This window comes from Canis lupus, chromosome 8 (genome assembly GCF_011100685.1).
Source record: "Canis lupus familiaris isolate Mischka breed German Shepherd chromosome 8, alternate assembly UU_Cfam_GSD_1.0, whole genome shotgun sequence".
Lineage (NCBI taxonomy): Eukaryota > Metazoa > Chordata > Mammalia > Carnivora > Canidae > Canis > Canis lupus.
In genome coordinates, this window is record NC_049229.1 from 32586927 (window position 1) to 32613964 (window position 27038).

At 38.6% G+C, this 27038-nt stretch overlaps 1 protein-coding gene across 2 annotated transcripts in view; it reads left to right on the forward strand.

Annotated features, from left to right (window-relative positions):
- TMEM260 (transmembrane protein 260) overlaps nucleotides 1-27038 on the forward strand; it is a 70335-nt gene that overhangs the window by 42401 nt on the left and 896 nt on the right. The window contains exons 8-16 of one of the 2 annotated variants that reach the window (XM_038544802.1): nucleotides 21-104; nucleotides 1415-1529; nucleotides 2800-2969; nucleotides 5320-5491; nucleotides 8722-8870; nucleotides 16621-16797; nucleotides 18294-18347; nucleotides 20295-20385; nucleotides 24604-25541. In XM_038544802.1, coding sequence (XP_038400730.1) covers nucleotides 21-104; nucleotides 1415-1529; nucleotides 2800-2969; nucleotides 5320-5491; nucleotides 8722-8870; nucleotides 16621-16797; nucleotides 18294-18347; nucleotides 20295-20385; nucleotides 24604-24858 — 1267 coding nt within the window. In that variant the 3' untranslated portion in view covers nucleotides 24859-25541. Of the gene's footprint in view, nucleotides 1-20; nucleotides 105-1414; nucleotides 1530-2799; nucleotides 2970-5319; nucleotides 5492-8721; nucleotides 8871-16620; nucleotides 16798-18293; nucleotides 18348-20294; nucleotides 20386-24603; nucleotides 25542-27038 lie in introns of those variants that run through there. The other variant, XM_038544803.1, reaches the window with a different exon arrangement.

Below are 27038 nucleotides of genomic sequence, written 5' to 3' on the forward strand. Positions count from 1 at the left end.
TTAGATTCTGTCTTTTACAGTTCTCAAGTAACAAGTATGAGGACCCAGCTCTCATTCAACATTCAAGCCCTTGCGATTTGGGCAAATATATGTTTAGCAAGAAAGTGAGTAATATAATTTATTTTTCTGTTATTTTTCCCATATTCATTAATTCGAGTCATATTTTAATATGTGATTAAAGAACATTGCCAGTATTATTTTATATTCCAAATAAATGACCCTAACCACTTCTGTTATAGCAAATGTGTTTTGCTTTCTTGCTAGTTTTTCTTTTCTGATTATAAATTAATGATTTTGGAAGAGTTATATATTACAATCTAAGTAAGCAAGTCATTTAATGTCTTAAACTTTTGATTGGATCTCTTATTCTGCCCGTAGCTACTTATTGTTGCATTGCAAAAGAAGTAAACAATTATTTGAATTCTTCCGAAGAAGAAAATAACCTCTGATGATAAAAGAAAATCTAAAAAATATGGCACTCTTAACCTCCATTAATTTTTTGTTCATTTTCTTTCTAGCCTGTTTTATGTAAATTTATATATGTACACACATTTATAGTTTTGTTTCCTTGACACTTAACATTATATTGTGAGCCTTTGCCTATATAAAAAGACTTGAAGTTATTTAAATGTCTGTATAAAATTCCATTCTCTGACTTAGGAGAATTAACCTAAATGTTTTTCTATTTGAGAATCTTCAGATTGCTTCTACTTCTTCTACTATTTTAAGTAATATTAAGACATTTTTATGGACTTATCTTTATCCACATTTCTGGTTTTGCTTAAAGATTTATGCCTCCATGTTAAATAACTGAGTCAATGAGTATGATTACTTTTAAGGCTCTTGATATATATTATCAAATCAATTTTTCTTGAAGATTATACTAATATACCATTTTAAAATATTATTTTGAGACATGAAATTAATCTTTAACAAGATCGATGATTTGTATTTCTTTGAATTTTAACTTCCCGTCTTTGCTACACAGTTCCAAGTGAAGTTGTCTGCGGTGTAGTGTGGTGTATAGGTGATTCTTATGTTTTGGTTATTTATTCCAGCTCAATTTTTTTTAACCTGGGACCTTTATTTGTCTGTAATTAAAAATGGAAAGTTTTGAGACAGCCCCAGTGGCTCAGCGGTTAGCGCCGCCTTCAGCCCCGGGCCTGATCCTGGAGACCCAGGATCAAGCCCCAGATCGGGCTCCTCACATGGAGCCTGCTTCTCCCTCTGTCTGTGTCTCTGCCTCTCTCTCTCTCTCTCTCTGTGTCTCTCATGAATAAATAAGTAAAATCTTTAAAAAAAAAAAATGGAAAGTTTTATAGGTCTAACTTCTTTCCTGTAGTTTAAAACTAAGCAATATTATTATTAATATTCATGCACATAAATAATTTTGGACATTTTGATTTGTTTACAGGGACAGACAGACTCCATCTTTAGTATGGCTTTTTACTGGAATGTTTTGCATTTATTCACTGTTCTTTGCTTGGAGGGCGAATTTAGATATTTCAAAGCCACTTTTCATGGGTGTGGTAAGTTTTACTTAGATATATCCTTTGATCAGAAAGTTGGTGAAGAGTGTACAGAGTTGTCCTTGTGAATCTTGTAGAAGAGCAACTTATCTCAGAAATAGTTAAAATTGTGTATACATTATAATAGATAAAAAGTTAAATTCTTGAACCAGTAAAGACTGAGGCTTCTTTTTGGGGGGAAAAAATGCAACATTTAGTTAACACAATAGTCAGGTAGAAAAATAAACATAAGGTAGTTTTAAGTTAGTTATTTTATGTGTGTGATTCCAGGTATAAGTACTATTGCAGACCTCCTGGAATTTTTTTAAAAATAGCAAAGAAATAAAGGTTGTAGCTGGGGATTCATAACCCACATATTCCTATAGTTTTTACCTCAGTGGTCTCAGGCCTGTTTTCCTCTGGCTGCCATTTCTGAAATTAGAATATTTCTTCCTTTGTAGTAGAAACTATAAATGAAGACAGCTCCTTTTCACTGGCTAAAAACAACTCTTTTCTGTGTGGGTGTTTAAGAGGCCTAGTAAATAATACCCTACTTGATCTTCTGAGTTCTGAATTAGTTGAGAAACAGGATAAACCAGGACAACTACAGCAGGTGAATCACCTTTATACTGAGAACGCTGAGATTGGGGAATGTAGTTTATATCTGTGGGCAGGTGGGTCTTCCTCATACTGCCTCCCAGAATGGATGGACTTACCCCCCTCGCCACAGGCAGGGCTGCACAGGGCAGGCCCCCCCGACCCCCACCCCCGCCCCCTGTCGCCACAGGAATGTGGTCTGCCCCTGGACACATGCCTCCTACCAGCAGGTCACTTTCCAGAAAAAGAAAGAGGAAAGAGGAGGGCCACACAGGCCCACTCCCAGCTCTCAGACTCCCCTTCAGCTCAGGGCCTCGAGTCTTACAGGAAGGAGTGAGGGGTGTTCTACTGGGAGGGGCCTCCCCACATGGGAGGAGACCTCAGGAGTAAAGCAAAAGCATTTCTCCACCTCCTCCCTCATTGAAATGGCAGAAGTTCAAGGTGCACGTTCCAGAACTGAAAAGAATGTGTGGATCCACAAAGGGAGATTCATGTGTCAAACTGGAAAGGAGACATATTTGAAAACCGAAAAATAAAGTGATGTGGAGTTGGATTGGGGAAGCCAGTGAACAAGACCCAAGTGACAGCAGGCATAAGCAGTGGGTGTACACAGTGTATTTTTTAAATGAACAAGTACCTGACTGATTACATAAACCGGTCAGCAGGATGTCCTGTTTGCACGTCTCTGTCGCAGGTGGAAAGATTCTGGATGCAGAGCAATGCGGTGGTGGCTGTCCTTGCTGGCCTCGGCTTGGCTGCGCTTGTTTCTGAGAGTAAGCGAGTGCTGAACACCAGTGGGCTTCAGTGGTTGGAATGGCTTTCAGCAACTCTTTTTATAATTTACCAAATATATTCCAATTTCAGGTAACACATGCTTATTTTTATGAAAAGTTGCACTCAAACAAGAGATACTTAGATATTTAGATTCTTGGGAATTTATTTGACCTTTAACCTCCACTGGTTTTCAGAGTAAGAAAGCTTAGTCAGAATACAGTGCTTCTTAAACTTTTGAACAGGATCTCAGCATGCATGATGTGTGGTTAAAGAGCATTGCCAACAAGGGCTTGGGTGGGACATATAAACTATTTGTGTATTTTCCTATAAGGAATCCCAGAGATATTTTGTAGGATCTGGAGGTTATGTAGAAGTCCATGATCTAAATATCACTTAGATGGAAGTAAAGACATTTGGGTCTTTTTGTATGTCCTAAAATATTTCCCTTTCATACTTCGAGGATTTCAACCTTTTTTTTTTAGATTGTATTTATTTCTTTATTCATGAGAGACACAGAGAGAGGCAGAGACATAGGCAGAGGGAGAAGCAGATTCCCTGCAGGGAGCCTGATGTGGGAGTCGATTCCAAGACCCCGGGATCACACCCTGATCCAAAGGCAGACACTCACCCACTGAGCCACCCAGGCAGGCATCCCAGATTTCATCTTTTGAGTAACTAACACCTGGCCCTTATCTAGTTCACTCCATAGTAGTAAATATTAACTATTTTGAAATAATCAAAGTTCTAAAAGTTTCTTAACCCTTATGCATCATTAGTAGCACTATATGTATTTTTCAAAATATTTTTAATAACCATGCCAATAAAAATCTCAGTCTGGCATAAAGCTTTAGATGATAGCTTTAGATGATAGTTCACTGATTTCCAGCAATATTGAATAAACATTACAGCAGTGGAAGAGTCCACTGGAATTTCATTATAATGAGATTTGATTGATATTTTAAAAGGTCCAATTTCCCCCTTTTAAAAAAGATTTATTTGAGAGAGAGAGAGAAAGAGAGAGCATGAGTGGGCGGAAGGGCCGAGGGAAAGGAAGAGAAAGAATCCCAGGCACACTCTGTGCTCAGTGGCAAGGCCAATGCAGGGTTTGATCTCACGACCCAGAGATCATGACTTGAGCCTAAACCAAGTCTCATACACTTAACCTGCTGAGCCACCCAGGCGTTTGAATGTCCCTTTCAACTTAAGTTTAAAAATTGATGTTCTTTATAATAGCAGGGTAGAGCCAGTGCTAAGAAGCCTGCGTCATCAGGAGGTCCGGTAGAAAGGGGATGCAAGTCCTAGATACAACTCCATAGCTAGCTCAACAAGGGCTTTCAAAGCCCCACCGTGTTTCCCAAGTTTCTTTTATCCCAATCTTCTCCTGACTTGGATCTTTAGGGTATTCCAGTTTTAACACCAGGGATGCTTGTACAGGCTGGGCTGTTTTATTTTGTTTTGTTTTATTTGTCCCAGAGCAATAGCAACTTTGCTAGGTGGCAAAATGTGAGGCATCACCCTGCAAAGTAGAGAATCACAGTAGGAAACAATTGCATCAATTACAAAGGCAAGGGTTAATATTTTATTCCTAGTTGTGTTCATTTGCTTTGTGATGCTAGCCCAATGATTAAATTTTAGGCTGTGTTTCTCAGAACCATTACATGTAACAGACCTGATAATAACAGGAAGGACATTGCTTGTTCCATTTTTTGGTGCTTTTACTCTCTCATAGTTTTTTTCTTTTTTCATGGGAAGCTCTCAGAATTCATGCCAGTTTTCTTTGAAGTTAGAAAGTCCACTCTATGATTGAAAGGAGTTGTACTGCTGTTGTTGGCAATAGGCAAAAAATGCCTGGAGAGAAGTAAACAACTTTCCCTTCCTTCTTGTTGGTCTCATTCCCTATGATTTCTCCGCCTAGAAGGAAGAGAAGACCACAGGGAGCCTACGGTTTAGGGAAGTGGCAGAAGGGATCAAGCTTGCATGCAAGAGAGTCAGACCAATGTATCATACAAAGTTAAGCTAAAAATTGGCAGATTTCCTTTTGCATTTCTGAAAATTCCTTTATTTGAAATGGAATTGACATGAAATTACCTTGAATTTTGCGTGAAATCAGAAGCCTTACTTCTTTTAGTGAAATTGGATATCCTTTCAGGAAGAAAAATAACTTACTCTTGAGCACTAACCAATTCCCTTTTTATATAAATGGTCATAAATTCCAAAAGTAAAACAGTACACGGATTTTTATTCAGCGGCACAATTAGTTCCTCCTCTTTTTCTTGCAGATAATAGCATTCTTTTTTCAAATATCCATATCCTCTTAGAAGACATAAATTAGAATACTTTGAAACACTGCATACAAAGAATGGAGCAGAAAATAAACACATTCTCTTTAAAACTGTAGGACTATGTTGCTATTTTAATATTTCCTTATCTTTTTATTTAGTATTTGTGACCAAAGGACCAACTATGTGATTGATAAATTTGCAAAGAACCTTCTAGCTTCTATGCCTCGTGATGCAATTATCTTACTCAGAGGAGATTTGCCAGGGAATTCTCTCCGTTACATGCATTATTGCGAGGGACTGAGGCCAGATATTTCACTAGTGGATCAAGAAGTAAGTATATAAAAAATATACTTAAAACAGGGATCCCTGGGTGGCGCAGCAGTTTAGCGCCCGCCTTTGGCCCAGGGCGCGATCCTGGAGACCCGGGATCGAATCCCACGTTGGGCTCCCGATGCATAGAACCTGCTTCTCCCTCTGCCTGTGTCTCTGCCTCTCTCTCTCTCTCTCTCTCTCTCTCTCTCTCTCTTTGTGTGTGACTATCATAAATAAATAAAAATTAAAAAAAAAACTTAAAACATAGTAATCACTTTAAAACAAATATTTTTTTAACAGTAGATAGATACAGTTTTCACACTCTTAGAATATATATCATGTTTTTTTGTTTATTTTAACTAATGGTATAAGTAGGTCATATGAATTGCTTCCTTCTCATCTAAACTGAATGTTTTAAGAATTGATGTTTTTCATGTTAGAATCAAATAATAATCTAGGTCTGTAGTTCATATGACAAACCATGAAAGTACTGTATTGCAAATTTATTTTTAAATAGTTCTTTGAAATTCAACCAACCCAGCCATTCAAATTAACACTGCCCACTGGTCTGGGGATTAAAATACATTAGATTGAATATAAAATAAGTCATGCTGCAGGTAAGTAAACATTTCACTCAAAATCGAAATTATTAACCACGATTCTGCTGTAGAATTTGTGTGTAAACTTTGTTGGTCTTACAACAAAATTATGTTTGGAGAGGACTTGTGAAAATTTCCAGGTCTATTTAAAATAGTCCACTGGAACTGAAGAAATGTATTTTAACTATAAGATTTATTATTTAGGGATCCCTGGGTGACGCAGCAGTTTAGCACCTGCCTTTGGCCCAGGGCACAATCCTGGAGACCCGGGATCGAATCCCACGTCGGGCTCCCGGTGCATGGAGCCTGCTTCTCCCTCTGCCTATGTCTCTGCCTCTCTCTCTCTCTCTGTATGACTATCATAAATAAATAAAAATTTAAAAAAAAAGATTTATTATTTAAATGGTAAATACCTTAAAAAGAACAAATCTATCACTAGTGTTTTTAGAGCAGTCATCAGGGAAAGAGAAATTCCTAATCTTGATACTAATCTTAATACTATGATTAGTTTGATTGAGCAAATTTTTAGGCATAATACTTAATAAATTTTGTTGAATGAATGAATAATTAGAATCTTTGGAGAAAACTAAAACAGATTTGCAAATATAGGGAAATTTGCAAATTACACATATTATTATAAGCAGTTTGCATTTATATCATCTACACAAATTGATTAATTTGATCTTCAGTCTAGTTTCTGACAAAAGCTAGGCTGTTAGTTGTTAATGTGGTATCCCATCATGATTTTAAATACTGTTTAGGATGGCAGCAACTGTAGTGAGAAGCATGGATTTCAAAGTTAATTAGACCTAAATTCAAGTCCTCATTCTGTCACTTCCAGGATGTGTGATATGGGGCTAATGATTTTTCTCTCTGAGCTTCTGTTTCCTGATCTATAAAATGGAAATGATCATCATATAAGTTAGGATACTTTTGAATGCAGGAAACAAAATACCTAAGAGTAGCTTAAACTATGGCGTTTTTAATCTCACATAAGAAGTAGTCTGAAGATAGGAGGTTTTAGGATGGATAATATAAGCGGTTCAGTGATGTCAGTGTTCTAGGGCCACTTTTCCACATCCATCTTGAACTGATGATTGCCTGGTTCCAAACAGCACAATGAAGAAAATGCCTCTCCCCTTCTCTCCTCTCCTCTGCCCTCTCCACTCCTTTCCCCCTCCCTTCCTCTTCTCTTCTCTCTCTCTCTTTCTCTCTCTCTCTCCCCACCCTTCTCTCTCTCTCTCTCTATTGAGAGTAACATGAACCCCAGAAACCCCTGTCAGACCTCCTTTTGGGTCCCCCTAACCAGTATTGGGTCATATGCCCATTCTTAAACTACTTAAACGTGGAGAAAAACTAGACCCAAGCATGTAGCTGCCCTGGACCACCTGATCAAAGTCAGGATTGTGTTAGTGAGGAAGAAGAGGATATTAGCTGCTGAGTGGGCAATCAGCAATATCTAATGTAATTATTTTCATACAATAAGGTTACTGTGAGAATTATATGAGAAATATTGAGGTCATCGCATATAGAAGGTATTGAATTAACGTTAATATCCCTAAGAATTGAAACTGTTGTGTCATAAAATTTAATTCAGTAAGTATGTTTTGAGTATTTATAATGTACCCTAGATTAAAATTAATTTGTCATTTCCTAGTTAAATTACTTTTAGGAAGCAAGTAGGACATAATAAGCATAATTGCTCAAAAGGTGATGTCTAAACGATAACAAAACTTTGAAAGTGTAAATAGGAGAATCTTTTCCTTAAAAGAAAAAGTAAATCTGTGCATATAAAAGTATAGTTAAGTATAAATAAAGTATAGAATTAAGAACAAGTGATTTTTCCCAATATTAATGATTTGTTTTAATCAAAAGGACATGTGGGGATATGTAGTTAATTTGGACATACTAGTAAACTCAGATAAATTAGCCAAAGGGTTTTTCTCTTTGAGGTTTAAATTCTCATACATTGAGCTTCTCAAGGGCAGGGATTTTATCTTCTTTCTTGGAGTTGAGCTATACTTGTTTCTTGAGTAAATGGATGAACAAAAGAATAATGACACGTCTCTGTATCTTGTGCAGGTCTCCTAGTTTGGCCACCATAGACATTTCAACTGCAGCAAACATAATTTGAGAACAGCCAGGCACTGTGCTAGATGCAGAGGCACAAAGCTGAAAACATACAGTCCCTTCCCTCTAGAAGCTCACAGGCTAGTGAGGAGTAGGGTCTGAGCTGGGACAGAGGTAGGTACCAAGTGCTATAGGAGTATATCATTCTACTGTGGAACCTTGGGAGGGCGTCAGAGAGGAAGTGATACTTAAGCTCGGTCTGAAAGTTGGGTACACATTCTCTAGCTGTGAGAATGGGGGAGGGTCATTCTGGGTAGTCCGTCTACATGGAGGTGAGATAAAACAAGGTGCTTATGTTACCAATAATAGTTACAGCTTAAGAAATGAAATCCAAGGTTTAAGTCATTTGAGGAATAGTCAGTGCCATATGCGTCACTTGTGCACATTTGTATTTTTCAGTGATGCTAATATTTCATGAGTATATCCACATTTTAGAACTTTTTTGTTGTACTTGATAAACTTGTTTCTTTTTGAAGAAGTATATCAAAAATATGACATCATGTGTTATTTTTCTGATAGATGATGACTTATGAGTGGTATTTACCCAAGATGGCAAAGCATTTACCTGGTGTCAACTTTCCTGGAAACCGATGGAATCCTGTGGAAGGAATATTACCTAGTGGAATGGTCACGTTTAATCTTTATCATTTTCTTGAAATAAATAAACAGTAAGCATTCTTTTCATATAATAGCTTTTCTAAAATCTTAAGCTTTTCTAAAATTGTTTATGTAGCAGCTGTGCCTTATCCAAAAGACCCAATTTTCTACACCTCTTTCATTGTCACTAGTGAGATTATCTTTGTAATTAAATTGAATATCTGTGCATAAATGAGGCCAGGCAGAAATAAATGTTATTGTTCTGGGTAAAGGAAAAATAAAGACAGATTAACAAGAATAGCAAATAAGATCTTAGTACAATTCAGAGAAATTAGAGATGTGCCTGTCTACTTGAAATCATTGCAGGTAGATCGCAAACAATTATAGCTTCCCCTGATCAACACCGTGGCCTCCTTTTAAGTGTAAAGCAAACGTTTTCCAGGAATAATCACTATATAAAAATAGCTTAAGGATTTTTTTTATAAAGGATAAGGCATTTTTGTAAATATGGAAAACACCTACAGTTATGCTGGCTGAGATAACATATGAGAATTGTGAATTCTATACTTAAGAACATAAAATTATTCATAGTTAAGGTCAAGAATGAATAACTCCCTCAGTGGTAGAGTGTTGAACATTTTTCCTATCCATGAAATGCTTGGGATTGTCCAGAATATGAAGAAGAAAACTTATTTCATAACTTCTATTCTCTTACAGAGGGGACTTGAGAAATTCTTTCTGAATTCCAAAGTTAAATTATCCCTTACTAAGAATATGATAACATGGGACTTTTGATGTTCAGAGCCTGAGTTTACTGTGGCTCATGAAGTAATAAGTAATGAGCATTAGTGTGCTGTGAGAGTAACATTTAATCATTCTATTTTGGAATAAAATGTCAAGATCCATTAACATCCATAAGTAGGCATTTTTTTGGTGAATTTTATTTAATTCAACCCCACATTTATTGAATCTACTATGTTCCATCTCATGTTAGGCCTTGGCAGTAAAGTGAGACTCAGTTCCAAATTCAAATAGACCACACAATCTAGTTGCATATATACATAGATATGTGTATAAGTGACTATAATGTAATGAGGTAAGCTCTATGCTAGCCAAGCTTTGTCAAGTGTAATACCCAGTTCAATATGTGTTTCCTGAATGGATGATTTTAACTGGGAGCATGGATGAAGAAGCAACTAATTCTGCCTGGGAGCAATCATTCCACATTTAACATATATCAAACGGCCAAGATACCCCAACAACTGTCTGCTGTAGACGCTTGACATGGCCCCTCCTGTTGCAGTCTTTCAGGGAGGGTTTCAGGTGGTGCCTAACATATGAAGCAGATAAATTACATTGTCATCTGGTAAACATGGTAATGTTGGTATGGACAAAATGTTAAAGACTTAAAGACTAGGTAGGAATTTGCCAAGTGGGTGGGAGAAAGCAGATTCAAGGGAAGTGTTTGTGTGAAGTGCTTTTATGAAGTGTTGGAAAAGGCCCGCTAAGTTCTAGCAAAGTGTGGCGCACAGGGCTTAGAGGGTTTGGTGAAGAAGGGATGAGTGTGCAGGGAGGGTGGGGCCCAGATTGTCAAGGATGTTATCCCACAGACATGGATGAGGCATGTCCTCATTATGGAAATGCTGTATGCTCCTTGGAAATTCTAAAAACTACAGACAAGTAAGTGTAAAGAAGAGCAGTATCATCTGTCTTTTAAGACAGATGTCATAGTCTTAACCTGTTGGTAAACTTTTTGGAATTCCATTCAGTTTTAACATCAGTCATTTACTTATGCAAACACATATACATTCTCACACACTCATACTATATTAGGTGGGATCATGTTTAGTTTCCTGTTCAGTTTCTTTTTGCCTAATATGTCATGAGGATTTCCACCTGTACTCAGAAAAATACCTTTATTACCATCATTTCTTAACTATTTAATATTCTCATATGGATGCATGATGACTTAACAAATACTCATTTTTGGACATTTTTGTTGTTTCTAGACTTTGGCTATTATAATACAGCATGGTGATGAACTTTTTTGGCCATCAATTTTTGTTAATATTTTGGATTACCCAAGGCCTCAAGATTAATATTGCTTATTGGTATCAGTTTTTAAAATAAAATTTTTAGTTTAAAAAGTACCATTGTTCATTATAGAGTAAGAAATTATTTTTTTAAACTAGAAAAATATGGTTCTATCATTCAAATACAAATAGATAAAAAATACATTTTTTACAAATTTGAAAGCATATTACAGAAAAAGCCTGTTTTCTCACTAAATGTCATAAAACCATTTTTAATGTTTTTACAAACTGTAAATATTTTTAGTAGGTACATGTACTATATTTTAATAATAGAGGAATGGAAATATTAGTAGATATTTAATATACCTTAATTTTTAACTATCATAAAGTTATAGAGTACATCAGATGATTTTTTGTGTATAGTTTTTCTTTGGAGGAAATGGAAGTTTGAATTCTTAGGATAGATTCTCAGAAGTGAAATTACTAAGTCAAAGGACATGAACAATTGAAAGGCTTTTGACAGAGATTTTTTTCCCAAAGCATTGAACCATCAGCATCCTATGAAAACTCTCTAAATGGATACTTTTTAAAAGGAAGGAAACTAATATTAACACAACTATTTTAACATGCAGTAAAATTTGTCTTTTTTGACATATAGTTCTATGAATTTTAACACATACATACATTTGCATAACCCCCACAACAATTAGGATACAGAACAGACCCATGACCCCAAACTCCCTTGTAGTCATACTATTCCCAAGGCCCTAACTCACCTCCACCCCAAAACCCACTGTTCTGTTCTCCATTGCTATAGTTTTACCTTTTCCAGAATGCCGTGTAATGGACACATAAAATATGTAACCTTTTGACACTGGCATATTGCATTTAGCATAATGGTTTTGACAACCATCCAAGTTGTGCATACTGATAGTCTCTTCCTTGTCATTGCTAAGTAGTATTCCATTGTATAGATATACCACAGTTTATTTATCCATTCACCTATTGAAGGGCATTTGGGTTGTTTTCAGTTTGGAGATAGAGCTGCTATAAACATTCATGTACAGGTTTGTGTGTGAATATGGATGGGATTATTGGATTGTTTGTTTTCTTAACAATTGGGTTTTAAGAGTTATTTATGTATTCTAGGTACAAATCCTTTGTCAAATATGTGATTCATAAAGTTTGTAGCTTGACTTTTTATTCTCTTTGAAATGTCTTTTGCAGATAAAAGTTTTTTATTTTGATAAAATCCAATTATCATTTCTTTCTTTATGGATCATACTTCCTTTTTTTTTTTTTTTTTTTTTTTTCCTTTTTTTCCGGATCATTCTTTTTGGTGTCATATCCAAGAGCTCTTTGCCTAATGCTAGGTCATAAAGATTTTCTCATGTTTTCTTCTTAGAGTTTAATAGTTTTATGTTTTACATTTCAGATCAATGATCTACTTTGAGTTACTTTTCATAAAGGACAGGGTACTAAGACAAGGTTCTTAGGAGTTTTTTGTTGTTTCTTTCTGGCATATATATGTCAGATTGTCCTCATATTTGCTGAAAATGTCCTTGAATGATATTTGCATCTTTCTCTGGATTTATAAAAAAAATTATTCTCAATTTTGTATTGGTTTTAATTTGATTAGTGTTTTCATAGCATATCTTTTTTTATTCTTTTGTTTTTAACCACCTGTATCATATTCAAAGTGGTTTTCTTATAGACAGCATATATTTAAGTCTTGCTTTATTATCCATTCTGACAAAGTCTACCGTTTCATTGGTGTATTTAGACCATTCACATTTAACGTAAATATTGGCATATTTAGATGTATGTCTACTATTTTATTATTTGCTCTGTTTGTTCCCTCTGGGTTTTTTTTGTTTTTTTTTTTTTTAATTTTTTTTTTATTTATTTATGATAGGCACAGTGTGAGAGAGAGAGAGGCAAAGACACAGGCAGAGGGAGAAGCAGGCTCCATGCACCGGGAGCCCGATGTGGGATCGATCCCGGGTCTCCAGGATCGCGCCCTGGGCCAAAGGCAGGCGCCAAACCGCTGCGCCACCCAGGGATCCCCCTCCCTCTGTTTTTTAATCCACTGCTTCCCCTTTCCTGCCTTATTTTGGAAAATTTGATTTTTTTTTTAGTACTCCATTTTAAATTATTTGAGATTTTTACTATATGCTTTGGCAAATTTTTTTTAGCGGTTGACCTTGAGAATCATGGTACACATACTTCTTCATAGTCTACTCAAGATTAATATTTTATTACTTCAAATGGAATATAGAAAATTCACTGCCATGTAAGTCCCTTTAACCTTGATTGTGTTGTCATATAATATCAGACACGTGATAATTTTTATTTTCAATTGTCATACATATATTTTTCAGTTTAAGAGAAAAAATAGCCTATGATATTTATCCAGATATTTACCAGATCTGGCGTCTTTCTTTTGATCCTGATAGTCCAGTTGCCCTTTCGTATTATTTCTCTTCCATCTGAAGATATTCCTATAGTGTTTCTTTTAGGGCAAGACTGTTAGCAGTCTTAGTACTCTTAGTTTTCCTTTATCTGAAAATAACTTTATTCCTTCTTTGTTTTTGAAGGATATATCTAGTTGGGAAGTTCTGGGTTTTTGTCCCCTGCCAGCACTTCAAAAATGTTATCTTGCATCTTTTTAACCTACATGATTTCTATTTGAGAAACCCACAGTTGTTCAAATCATTGTTCTCTATGTGGAATGTATTGTTTTTCTCTGGCTGCTTTCCAGATTATTTGTCTTCAGCTTTTAGCAGTTTGATTATTGTGTATCTGGGCATGGATTTCTTTGAGTTTAATCATTTGGGGTTCACTGAGCTTCTTAAATCTGTAAGATTGTGTCTTTCACAAAATTTGGAAGCTTTTCAGACATTATTTCTTTACTTTTTCTGCTTTACATTTTTTCTCTTCTTCATCTGGAATTCTGATGACATGAACATTAGACCTTTTGGTGCTGTCCCACAGGTACCTGAGACTATACTTTTTTTCAGTCTTTTTGCTCTTGGTTTAAAGTGTATCATTTCTCTTGATCTGTCCTCAAGTTCACTACCTGCTGGTTCATTCTCATTCTCTCTCTCTCTCTCTCTCTCTCTCCTTATATTAAGCCCATCTGTGAATTTTTAATTTCCATCATTGTATTTTTCAGGACTATAATTTCCATTTGGTTCCTTTTTATAACTTTTATTTCTTTGTTGAGATTCTCTATTTTTTCCCATTCATTTCAAGAGTACTTGCCTTTACATCTTGATATATGCTTATAATACATAATTTCAAGTGTTTGACAATTCTAACATCTGTGTCATCTTGGAATTAACATCTATTGATTGTATTTTCCACTGTGAGTTGAGATTTCCCTCGTTCTTCATATGCCAAATAATTTTGGATTGTATCCTGGACATTTTGAATATTTGGGCCTTATTTAAATCCTAAGGAGAATGTTGATTTTGTTTATTTGTTTGTTTAGCAGGCCGCCAGCCAGGTAAATCTCAAGCTCCAAGTTCTGACCTGCCTTTTGAGGACTATATATATTTCCAGTGTTGGTTATGTTTTCAAAGCATTTGCAGTGCTGTCTGAATCAATCCCTGTTGCTGCCCATTGCCGAGTCTGGGACCAGGGTGGCCATCTGCCTAGTAGCTCATTTCTCAAACTCTATTAAGGGTCAGATCCATGCATGCTGAGCTCAGAGATAAGCCAGGAGTTCATACACAACTTTATGGGATTGCTCTCTTGACCTCCTTCCTTTCTGTCATCACTTTGGCCCTTCCCCCTCCTGGGAGCCTTCTTTCCAGTTCTCTGGCCAGAAAACTAGGGCTTTAATTTCCCTCTTCTGCCACATACTTCCTATGACTGTGGCTATGTCTAGAACCAGGCTTCCAGAGGACACAGAGAGGTAAAGAGCAGTGAGGATTTGCTTCCAGCTCTTGCAACCACAGCTCCTCTGATTTGAGAGAAATGTTCCTTTCCCTCAGAATTGTAGGAACCTGCTCTGCTGCCACTGCCGTCATGCTGCTGCCCCGTTGCTGGCATAGTACTGCCTGGTGCCTGGGGATCTTCCCAGAGAATGGGGAAAAGCCAGGGGATTTTCCCTGCTCTCTGCAGAGTTTATGAGTTCCCTTTCCTCCTTGGGCTAGAAGGAAAGGGCTTTTCTTTGGGCTCTTCTTGTCCTCATTTGGTATGTACTTCCAGGTTTTAGGCTTCCCTTGAGTCCAGGATAGACAATACCAGAAGGGGAGAAATGGTAAGCTCACTACAGGTTTGGTAGAACTCAGAATTCTGGTGTCTTTCCCCATTCTTCTTTTACTCCATTTACCATTTCCAGAGTCCTCAAATTTTATGCATTCTGTCCAGGAAGTCTAGTATGCAGTGGGAGAGACAGAATAGAGTGTGCTTGCTCCATCTCCCCGGGAACCAGAACTCTTACTATGTTCTAAGACTATACTTTGTATTAGATACCTCATTTAATCTTAAACAGCTCTGAAAGGGTTATACCCATTTCCCAGATGAGGGACAGGTAGTTATGTAATTTCTTCCTAATCATAGAGGTCATAAATGGTGGGAAAAAATCTAAAATCTGGGGCACTTAGGTGGCTCAGTGGTTGAGCATCTGCCTTCGGCTAAGGACCCCTTCTGGGGTCCAGGGATTGAGTCCCACATCAGGCTCCCCTATGTCTCTACTTCTCTGTGTGTGTCTTTCATGAATAAGTAAATAAAATCTTTTTTAAAAAATCTAAAATCTAAGTCAGAGGTATCTTGTTTCAAAGTTCATGACATTTTATACTTTCAAGTAATTTTTTCTAATATGCTTCCCCCACACACACAATTAATAATAGCTACTCAGGCATACACCGCAAATTAGAATAGAACTATTCAATTACAGTGAGTGTGAATCAAGCTTATTTAAAACATTTATATTACTAATTCTTGCAGGTATCGAAGCTCCTAATAGTTTATTCAACCTACTAATTTTATTCAGCAAATATTGTGAATTAGCTAAGCATTGTGCTATGTGTGATTCAGAGTTAACTCCGAGATAGAGAGCCTATCCTCAGGATGTTTCTGGGCTACTCGGGGAGCTATGTGAATGCAAACAATAAGTACAACACAATAATAATAAAAGAGACAAAAAAATAAAGTGCAATGGGAATTGAGGAAGGAAACGTTACTTCTAAGTAGGAAAACAAATGAAGACTTATATTTCCACCTGTAAAATGAAAAAAAAAGTGTCAGATAGTGTATATGTTTACATATGAGACAGGACCACAGAAACTTTCACTCTAACAATGCCTGTCCCCAAGTGATTTCTTTTTCTTTCTTTTTTTTTTTTTAAAAAGATTTTATTTATTTACTCATAGAGGCACACAAAGAGAGAGAGGCAGAGACACAGGCAGAGGGAGAAGTGGGCTCCATGCAGGGAGCCCAATGTGGGATTAGATCCCAGGTCTCCAGGATCACACCCCGGGCTGCAGGCGGCGCTAAACCGCTGCACCACTGGGGCTACCCCCCAAGTGATTTCTTAGTGTTATGAACAGATCGGTTTTATCATTTATGTTTGTTAACTTCTCCCCAGCTCCTCCCGGCAAGCTTTTTTACACTAATGTAAATTCTAAACAGTCCATTTGGGAAAGATTTAAATAAACCAAAAGGTTTTAAATGGTTTATTGGTAACAATGGTTTAAGGAGTCAAAAATAGCCCCTCGTGTATTATATTTATTAACATTTAGAACTTTGAGTTAAACATTTTTTTTCCTGTTTTCAATAGGAAAAAAACATTTGTTTGCATAGGAATTCATGAAGGTGATCCAACGTGGAAAAAGAACTATTCACTGTGGCCCTGGGGCTCTTGTGACAAATTAGTTCCTTCAGAGATTGTATTCAACCCTGAGGAGTGGATTAAACTTACAAGAAATATTTATAACTGGACCGAAGAATATGGAAGGTATGGACAGCGGCTGTGTTTTTCATCAGAGCACAGCAGTTTTGTGTGCTTAAAAAATTTAACTAAATTTTGAGATGCCCGTGCATATTTTTGATTTTTTTTATTAGTTATTAATACTGTTATTTGCTGCCCACGTGAATCATAATAGAGAGCATGTATTTCTGGTTCTCGTGTTTGAAGAACAGTAGGGTGATGGAAAGGCAGGAAGGGCTGTGGTGGAGTGGGCTCCCCAACAGTTTGGGGCATGGCACCTTCCACTTCCAGCTCTTATAACACTATATTGTCCTAAAAGTGGAAGAGATGCATTAACTGCAGTAGAGCTGCAATAGGTACTCTGTGTTTTGGGATAGCTTGCACATGCATGAACTTACCCTGTTTGTTTTTTTCGGGAATGGCAGGTCATTCCTCTCTGGGGAAGACTGGCCCTTGGTAACGTTCTTCACAGTTGTCATTAGCCTGGTTAGGTTGTTTGGGGCATGATCAGTCTTACTATAAGCATCTCTACAGAGCTGACTCACTCCCGTTGGAAATCAAGTCACCATCTATAGAAACGTGCCTCCCTTGCCATTTTTTAAAATTATGAATTATTTAAAGATTAGATCACTATTGCATATTAATTCAAAAACAGGCAAGATGATATTAAAAAAAAATGCTACGAGGAATTTTGGGTCTATATGAGGAAACAGACCACATTGCACCAACCAGACAGAGATGAATGAGTAGGTCTGTATCAAAGCATTCCATGAACAGCATGAGGAAAAGTTGGAAAATAATCTTTTCTGTGGCACCTAGCTGGTTCAGTCATTGGAGCATGCAACCCTTGATCCTGGGGTTGTGAGTTCAGGCCCCATGTTGGGCATAAAACTCACAAAAAAAAAAAAAAAAGAAGAAGAAGAAGAAGAAGAAGAAAATGAAAAGAAAGAATATAACTTTTTCTGCAAACAATTGACCAAAGGACAAGTACCCAACACCACTCATATCCACTCCATCAAAATAGACACATAATAAGGAAGTTTAATTAAAAGAAAAATTCAGCAGATGGTTTAGCCCATGTTCTGTGAGCAGCATCCTGGCTTGAGCAATGCTGTTAGCAAAGCCAGGAGTCCCCTCTCTCAGGCTTATCGCCTTGCTTCTCAGCTGTTTGGCTCTTAGCTGTGGTTGTAGAGTGACCCAGGCTTCGCCCCTGCCCCATTGCCCATCTAGCACTTCTTAGGAACAGCTGGCTCTTCAGATGCCTCCAGCCTCTTCCCACTAATCCTTCATCTGCTCCCATGGGGCACTGGGGCTCATTATGCAGATTAAAAACACATTTATGAAAATCTCAAATTCCTAACGATCAGACTTTTCTAGGAGAATAAGTTTATTATTTTGGTTCCTATCAGTACTTCAATATCCAACCTATTTTATCTGCCTCGTAGGATTATAAAACAAAGATTACATGTCTGTAGCAATAAATGTAGCAGCAGAAAAATGTCACTGTTTTCTTGTAATTACAGGTTTGATGCGTCTTCTTGGGAGTCTGTGGCCAATGAAGAGATGTGGCAAGCAAGGTGACTAGCCCACACTTTTGTGTTTGCAGTTTGTTTTGGGGTCAGTGGTAATAATAAAATAACATCTTTTAAAAGATTTTATTTATTTGAGAGAGAGAGCAAGAGAAAGAAAACATAGGCAGGCTGAGGGGCAGAGGGAGAAGCAGACTCCCCACTGAGCAGGGAGCCCAGTGATGCCAGGCTCGATCCCAGGACCCCAGGATCATGACTTGAGCTAAAGGCAGATACTTAACCGACTGAGCCACCTAGACACACCCCTAAAATAACATTCATGAGCAGTCATTTTGTTTGAGGCATTGTGCTGGTCACTGTACATTCAATAATCTCATTTGACCTTCATAAAAACCTGTAAAGAAGTTGCTATGATCGATCCCCATTTTACAAAAGGACAAACTGGAAGTAGAGAGGTTACTTGTCCAAAGCCAAATAGCGACAAGTGATGGAGTCTGGAACTCACATCCAGCTGACTCAGGAATACTGCTATGCTCCTGTGCTCTCTGGCCTCATCTAAACCAAAGTGAGTATAATTGATTGAAGAGAAGTTGATAATGCCTCGAATCCATGTTTAATGTGCTAGCTAATTATGTAAGCACTTACTGAATACTTCCCAAAGGCCAGACACCATGCTAGGTTTAGAAGCTATGTATGCATGTAACCCAGTTCCTACCCTCAAGGAGCTTCCAGTGTAATGGAGCAGACCCACTTGTTAGAAGAAACTTGAGGATTAATGTGCTAATTGCTATACTCTCCTGTTGTCCCTGTACGGAGCACTTTGTGGTGATGCAATGGATGCTTTTGGTTCCTGTCATTATTTTAAAATCTTCAGAATACCTAGGGTGCCTTGGTGATGCCGTCCATTAGGCACCCAACTCTTGGTTTCAGCTGGGGTAGTGATATCAGGATCATGGGATCAAGGTCTACATGGGGCTCTGCCCTCAGCAGGGAGTCTGCTTGAGACTCTTTCCCTCTTCCTCTGTCCCTCCCCACCATGCTCTCTCTCTCAAATAAAGAAATCTTTTAAAAAACAAATAAAATATTCAAAATATATAACACTAACAGACTTTGGCCTAAATATAATATAAAAGTCTTAAGTGGCCTACAGAAGAGGATACCAAGTATATATGAAGCATTTCTTTCCACAGAGAAATGGTGCCCAATTTGAGCCAGAGACTGTGCTTTGCACTGAGGATCGAGTTATGATAGAAAGGATTTACATAAGTTTAAAGAGGTTTTAAAAAAAAATGTCAAGAAATAGAGCTCCAAAATAGCAATTACAAAAATAGCCATACTATGGTTATTACATCAGTGTTTTTGAAAAGTCAGAAAACAGCATATTCAAGTTATCTCCCTAGTTATAGGGACAAATGCTTGCTTTGAAGAACTGATCAAAGATGCACCGTCTGTTCGCACAGTTCTTCCGTGTGATTGAATGTAGGGAGGCTGGGGAAGAAATCACATAAAAGAAGAAAGCAGGTCATTATTCAGGCAGGTATTGATTTAATTGGTGTGCGGAATACAATTTGGACGAGTTCATGTGGTCAAAGAGTCTAACTACCTCTGAAGAACTAGTCACACCTGGCCCGAGCAGTTGCGATGGGTACCTTCAGGGGTGTGCTGACAAACCCAGCAAGTCTGTCCCTTCCCGGCTGCTCTTGAGTGACAGTGATATACATCCGGAGGAGAACTGATGTGTGATAGTGATGATGAGTTTAAGCTTTTTCCTAAAAGCTTTGGCAAGCAGTGTGAATGCAGCATGTTGGCAGTGGGGAAAGGAGGTGCTGCTGGTTCAGAGTACGCTTCTATGAAGATGAGAGAGGAAAAGTATACAATAAAGGGATTTTTTTTTTTGTATGTTCTTTATCAGTGGAAGAGTCTGACAGATGTAGCTTTAAATGTGAAATTTGACAACATGATTTTAATGAACGTTCCCACCTCCCCTTCTCCCAGGATGAAAACACCATTCTTCATCTTTAACCTGGCAGAAAGTGTGAGCGTCCCTTCAGCTGTGAAGGCTCAACTCTACACTTACGCATATAACGTATGGTACACTTTTATATATATATACATACATATATATATATATACACACATATATATGAATATGTTTGGTGAAAAGGTGGTGGTGATTGGAATGGAGTGTGTGTATCACAGTAGAGTTTCTGCTTTTTTGTTTCTAGTTTTATTTGGCTTTAGGAAGTGATATAAATGGAAAACTACTCGTGTATCACAAATAATCTCTAAAGTAAATGGTGTGGTTGGCAAGTGATACCCCTCCTCATAGATGTCCAAGTCTTCATCTCTGGAACCTGTGAACAGAAGGCCTTACATGACAAAGGGGACTTTGCACGTGTGATTAAGTTAAAAATCTTACGATGGGGAGATTATCCTGGATTATCCAGGTGGACCCAGTGTAATCGCATGGCCCTTCTAAAAAGGAGGCAGGAGGGTCAGAGTCAGAGAAGGAGAGGTGATAACGTAAGCAGAAGTCAGAGAACAAGATTCGAAGGCTCTGTGTGGCTGGCCTGGAAGGTGGGGGATGGGGCCACAAGTTGAAGAGTGCAGGCCGCCTCTGGAAGCAGCCAAGGGCAAAGGAACAGATTCTAGAGCCTACAGAAAGAACATGACCCTGTTGGTTTTATGAAAACCTTGATTTTATGTATTTTTACCTCCAGAAGCATAAGTTAATAAATGTATATTGCTTGAAGCCACTATATTTGGTGGTGATTTGTTACAACAGCAACAAGAAACAAATAAGAACAATTGGAACAGAAAATGTCACCACCAAACAAGTTCTGACAGGTTGCCCTCTGTGCAAAAGTCCTGACCCTGGCTGCACTTGAAACGATAGGTTTATGGCTGATTGGGATTTCATGAGGAAGGGGAAGGGTCTTAGAGAGTGGCTCTGACTTGTGACTGTGGCCCCAGGAGGCCAAAGCAGCCTTCAGAGGGCCCAGCCACAGAGAGGCTCTTGCACAGGTAGGTGGGCCTCTCTAATGGAAAACAAAAGGACAGAGCAGAGGCTTGCTGGTATCCTGCTTTCATGAGCCCCTTCTCTTCTGTAATCTATAGCCCTGGGCTCTTCAGATGCCGTCTGGGAAACGGAGGCTGTCAGAGGATGAGGACATCGGAGGATGTCCTGGCCAAGGCCAATGAGACCAGAGCCCCAGAGCCATGTGTGTGAGCACCTGAGGTGTTGGCCATCCCAGGTTGTGGTGGGTCTGCTCAGCCCAGGCGCTGGTTCAACGCTATGTCCAGATCACATGGCATCCAGTCAGTATGACTCATTTTACTCCTAAATTTTGGGATCATGGATCCATCGTTTATTCATTTATTCATTTACTCACAGAGCATTTATTGAGAATCCAGTCTGTACCAAATATTGTGGCGATGACCAAACATTGTCCCCCTGCTACCAGAGGTAGTAGCAGCCTGCAGAAAGAGACAGGAAATAGAGTCCTCCTTTACATTCAGTTTTGTAAGATTTGCAGAGGTGCCATGGGGGCAGCAGGCTGTGCATGTGTACACCCTTCCAGAGAGGGGGTGGTGAGGAGGGGAGGGAGGCTTTGGAGAAGTCACTGGAGTGTCATCTTAAAAAAAAAGATTTTATTTATTTGAGAGGAGAAGAGAGAGAGAGAGAGAGCCTGAGTGGGGTGAGGGGCAGAGGGAGAAGCAGACTCCCTCCTGAGCAGAGAGCCAGATGTGGGACTTGATTTGGGGATTCCAGGATCATGACCTGAGCTAAAGGCAGATGCTTGACTGACTGAGCCACTCAGGTGCCCTGGAGTGTCATCTTGAAAGATCAGAGGGAGTTAGCCAGACACATGATGGGGCCAGAGTAGTGAGAGTATGGGTGTGGGAGGACAGGCCACAGGAACAAAGGCAGAACCCTCCCAGGTACCCACTTGAGGATGGCCAGGGATCAATTATGGGAGCCAGCAAGCTGGAGTTCTGTCTGGCATTCGGGAAGTCCAGTTTCTAGGCCTGCTCCACCATTAATTGTCAACTATAAGTCAGTTCACCTTTCCAGGCCTCGATTTCTTCTAAATATAAAAGTGGGCTTTAAGCATTAGCAGTGATCTCTCATGTCCTTGTCATGGCATATCCTGTTCATCTCTAGTACTCTGTGATGGTGTCAAACACAAGCAGTATTTAGTTGGGAGAAATAGGAGATTTACTATTATGTCATATTCTCATCAGTGACCTGTTCCCTGGTCAGTTGCTAGGCCACTACTGAAACTAATTCACAGATTTACTATCCCTCTAGGCCTCTAAACTTTACTCTTTTGAGTGGACACAAGTCCATAGGTCTCTTCTTTGCAGATGTCTCCAGATGTGTGACCTTGCTTGCAAGGCAATTCCACCCCTGCCTCCCCTCCCCCGCCCCGTACTGGTTTTTCAAGAACATTCTTGTTAGGTGTAAGACATTTTTGTTATTATTTAAGTATTCCAGTCAGTAACTTAAACAGAACTTGAAGTTGAGGGGACATTAAGTTCAGGTGTAGAGGGGGAGCAGGGATTATCCCTATTTAGGAATACATTTGTTAGATTGGTGTCCCTGGTAAATAGAATAGAGTCTGCTAAGATAGTAACACATAGAGGAGGAAATAGAATTACAGGTGAAGTGAAATGACTGGCTTCTTAAGATACAGCACTCGTGGCTTAATAGGCCACCCAGAATAAGTCGATGATGTGTCAACAACAAAGTGTTCTGCAAACAGGTAGTATGCTGGTTCCAATAGCTAAAGACGACACAACAGGGAGGTCACGACTGAGCCTGTCATTCTCTTGAGCTGATGGGGAATGCTCACTGAAGGGCTGGCCTGTTTCAAACTCCAGAAACTTGGTAGGATTTTGAGAACTGGGGAAAGTTAAGAACCTGAACAGTTCCTGAGCGCCCGCTCTGTGGCAGGCAGCAAGCCGTACACTTCACACGTGTCCCTCATCGGAGGATCGGAAGGAGGCTCAGGAAGAGGAGGAACAATTAGAGTAAAAAGACCCACGAGGAAAGGTAGAGAAACACTGGGTATTTGACCAAAAGAATGGAAGAGCGAGAGGCTAGCTTCATAGCTTTGATGTACATGCAAGTGCAAGGGGACTGTTTCCTTTGTGATGGAGTGAAAGTGAAGGGGAAAACGGCTTTAAAAGTCAGCTGGAAGGCAGAAGGTTATTAACTAGCGAGATGACACATCAAACGTGAATTCTGGGATTTTTCCTGTGGATGCTATTTAAAAGTAGGTTAGGTGGGTATGCATTTATCTGCCTTGGAGTAGAAGTTGGGGCAATAGTTAATATATTGGGTCCCTTTCAACCTAATGATGTGATGAATACAGTTCTAACTGCAAAAGCCCTTGGTCCTGGAGAAGGCATCATTGCTTGTTCTGTGTGTTCACCGAGTCTGTTGCTGACCTCAAGTTCCCACAGATCCGACACCAATTTACCAGACCCCAAGAAGGCTGTGAAATTACCCAGTAAGCAAGTCTAGTGTTCCATTGTGCAGATTTGGGTCGACTTTATTTGTTAAATTTTGCTGTTTCTCCCTGGAAAACTCAGTATCAAAGACTCAAACTCTGTCCAGTTAATACTACCTCTGATGTTGCAAAACAAAATTCCTGATCTCTGTGGGAAAATTTTTAACTGTCAAAATTGTGATTACAGGATGCTCCAAAGATTTTTAATATCTTGCTATAGGGATGGCTCTTAAATTCTCTTATGCTCAGCCTATTCGATGATGGATTCGTTTGAGCTGTTTTATTGTTGCTATTGTTATTACTGTTGTTTTTAAAGTAAAGAGAAATTTTTGTCAAAATGAGGTTCAAAATTTTAATTCCTTCAAGTTCTCTTTCCATGCAGTTTTCTAAAGAAATTTATTTTTCCCCCCAACAGCTAAATTTAGAGTTTCAACCTTTTTGCCTGTTGAGTAAATAGCTTTCCATGAATTAGAACTAAATCCCTTTCCCAGAACATCGTTCTGGAGGAAGAGCATTTTGTCCTGACACACTGTGTCTTAGGTTCCCTCTGCAACATCCGAAAAACCCCAGAAGCAGTTTTAGATGAAGCCCATTTGCCTCCTGCCACTGTAATAATTACAGTAACGTTCTTGCATTTTCTGCATGGCCTGGCAACGATTCGATTTTTACTATAGTCTGCTTGGATTTTTCTTCTTGTGTGATTAATTCCTCTGTGTTTTCTGTTTTTTTGGGGGAAAAAAAAAGTCAAGGAATAACGATGGAATACCAACATCTTTGCTGTTTTTCAGCTTTATAAGGAGATTGTCTATTTACAAAAGGAACACCCAGTGAATTGGCACAAGAACTATGCCATCGCCTGTGAGCGGATGTTACGCCTCCAGGAAAAAGGCACAGACCCTGAAGTCTTGATATCTGAAACCATCAGACACTTCCGTCTCTACACCCAGAAAGCACCAAATGATCCCCAGCTGCCTGATATTTTAATTGCTCTAAAGCACTTAAGAAAAGAACTGCAAAGTCTGAGAAATATGAAAAATGTCTGAGGCAGCAGAATGTGAAAAACCTGCTCATCATTCAGCTTCCAAAATTCCGAAGTCCAGAAGTTTTTCCTCCAAGAAAAAAAATTGCAAAAAAAAAAGAAAGAAAGAAAGACTAAGTCCTCTCCCATCACTAAGCAATACTATTTAGTGGGATGTTTTAGTTATTGTGATGTGGTGGGTATGCAAATTCTGTTTATCCCACATCACCAAATTAGCATTTCAGTGAGAATCTTCCAGAAAACATTCCTACTTCCTCAGTCTTTCACTTAATGACTTTGCTTGGTTAGATGCTAGAAGAGAATGGACGATTTTCAAGTACTTTCAACATCGATTGCAAATCTTTTAAGGGCCCCTGCTTACTGGGATAAGTTTTGAAGATTAAATTCTTAAAATATTAATACCAGACCAAAGACACATTTTCTGTCTCCCAAAAGCGATTTTTTTAAGAGTGAATCTTGCTCTGCTTCAAGTTAAAATACTTTTTTTTTCTTTTAAGTGGCTATGGTTGTTACATAATTTCACAATGCAAGCCAAACACCAACCCAGTGAATATTTTTTAAAAAGTTGGAGTTTTATTGTCTTTGATAATTCTCTGAAATCATTAAAAAATAAAGCTAATTTGTTGTTTGCTCTCTTTCAGTTGCATAAAGTGGCAAATAAAAAGGATTTTGTATTTCCTCACTTAATTTTATATTTATGTTTTACTTCTGTTTGGGCTCATAAATCCGGGTCCAATAATTAGTAGGCTCCTGCTGCCAAAATGCAAAAAAAAAAAGAAAAAAGGAAAAAAAAAAAAGGCGGGGATGGGGGGGATGGGGAAGTGGTTCAATAAATTCATTTCTTTGACAAGCATCTTTTATACATATTACTAAAGAGAACAGAGTAAGAAATGCAAATAATAGTTCTTTATTTTATTATGACAGTTAATTAATAGCAACCTGTTTTAATGAATAAAGTCACTCCGAGTCCTTCAGCACTTCCTAAGTAGAGGCCAGAATCCGTAGGGATTCTCTTCCCCCCAATTGTAGAGCTCCGAGACTCCAAGCGCTATATAGGCCCCTGTATAGAAATGCTCACTAATGAAGAGGGAGGGCTAGAAGCTTGTCTGCATTCAAAGATCACTGGTGAGTCATTCAGCGAGAAAAGGCCTCTTACCAGGAATAGTCAAAGTTCCGCGGCATTGTACTAGCAAAAGGGTCTGATCAAAGGTCTCCCGTGGAGCTTGCATGGTTCCCTTTCATACGACGACCATAATTAAAACCACTAATTCTCTTTTAAAATGCTGCAGGATGCCATGTAGGCATCTGTCTGGAGTGTCCTTTGTGATGTCATAAGCTGTGAAGGACCAGTGCCGAGGGCTTTTGAGTGAAATGCCAGTCATGAAGGTGCTTCAAGACAAGGGTGCCTCTCAAAGCTTGACAGGGCCTTGACTGCACAATCCGAGCTGAATTTGCCCCTTGTCAGCTGCCAGTAAATAAATCTCAAAGGGGGAGAAGCTGAAGTTTCATTACCTGATCCGTGGGGCTTTGTTGGTTTTGGCATCACACAGGGGAAGCTCTTGCCTCTCCATTCTCTGGATTTGAAGATGTCCATTGGAGCCTGCAGCGCCTGGACAGGGTTCAGAGCGGAACCTTTTGAAGAGTGTCAATAGTTGTAACAGTTCAGCTGTTAGGAAGACAAATAAATGGAGGAGCTCATTAATCCGCTTTTGGCTCTCGGTGCCTTTTGCCCTTTTATCACAGCCTTATTAGGCTCCTACTCATCTTGAACCAGAAAAAAATGAATTGGAGTCGTTGAGTACTAATTGGCAAAGACTTTTAATCATGGGCCAAGAACTTTCACTGACTTGAAAGTAACTTCTCCACAGGGAAGAACCCAAAACCTGGTTTACCTTAAAACAAAAACCGGTTGGGTTCAGTGTGGTGTAAAAATTGAAGGAAGCGTTGAGAAATTGTCTAAGTGTATCCATTTGAAAGAAATCGTGTGAGATTAGGATTTCCACTTTTCTCAAAGAAGAACAGGACAAATAAAATTCAAATGAACATTCTCTGGACACGTGTTGTGTTTATCAGTTCAGGAGAGAGATGGCACATATATGTGAAGTGATGGAGCATCTGTAGACATGTGGCCGTGAATATGCATTTGGGCATCTGTATTCACGAGGTGTCAGAAGAACCTCATGA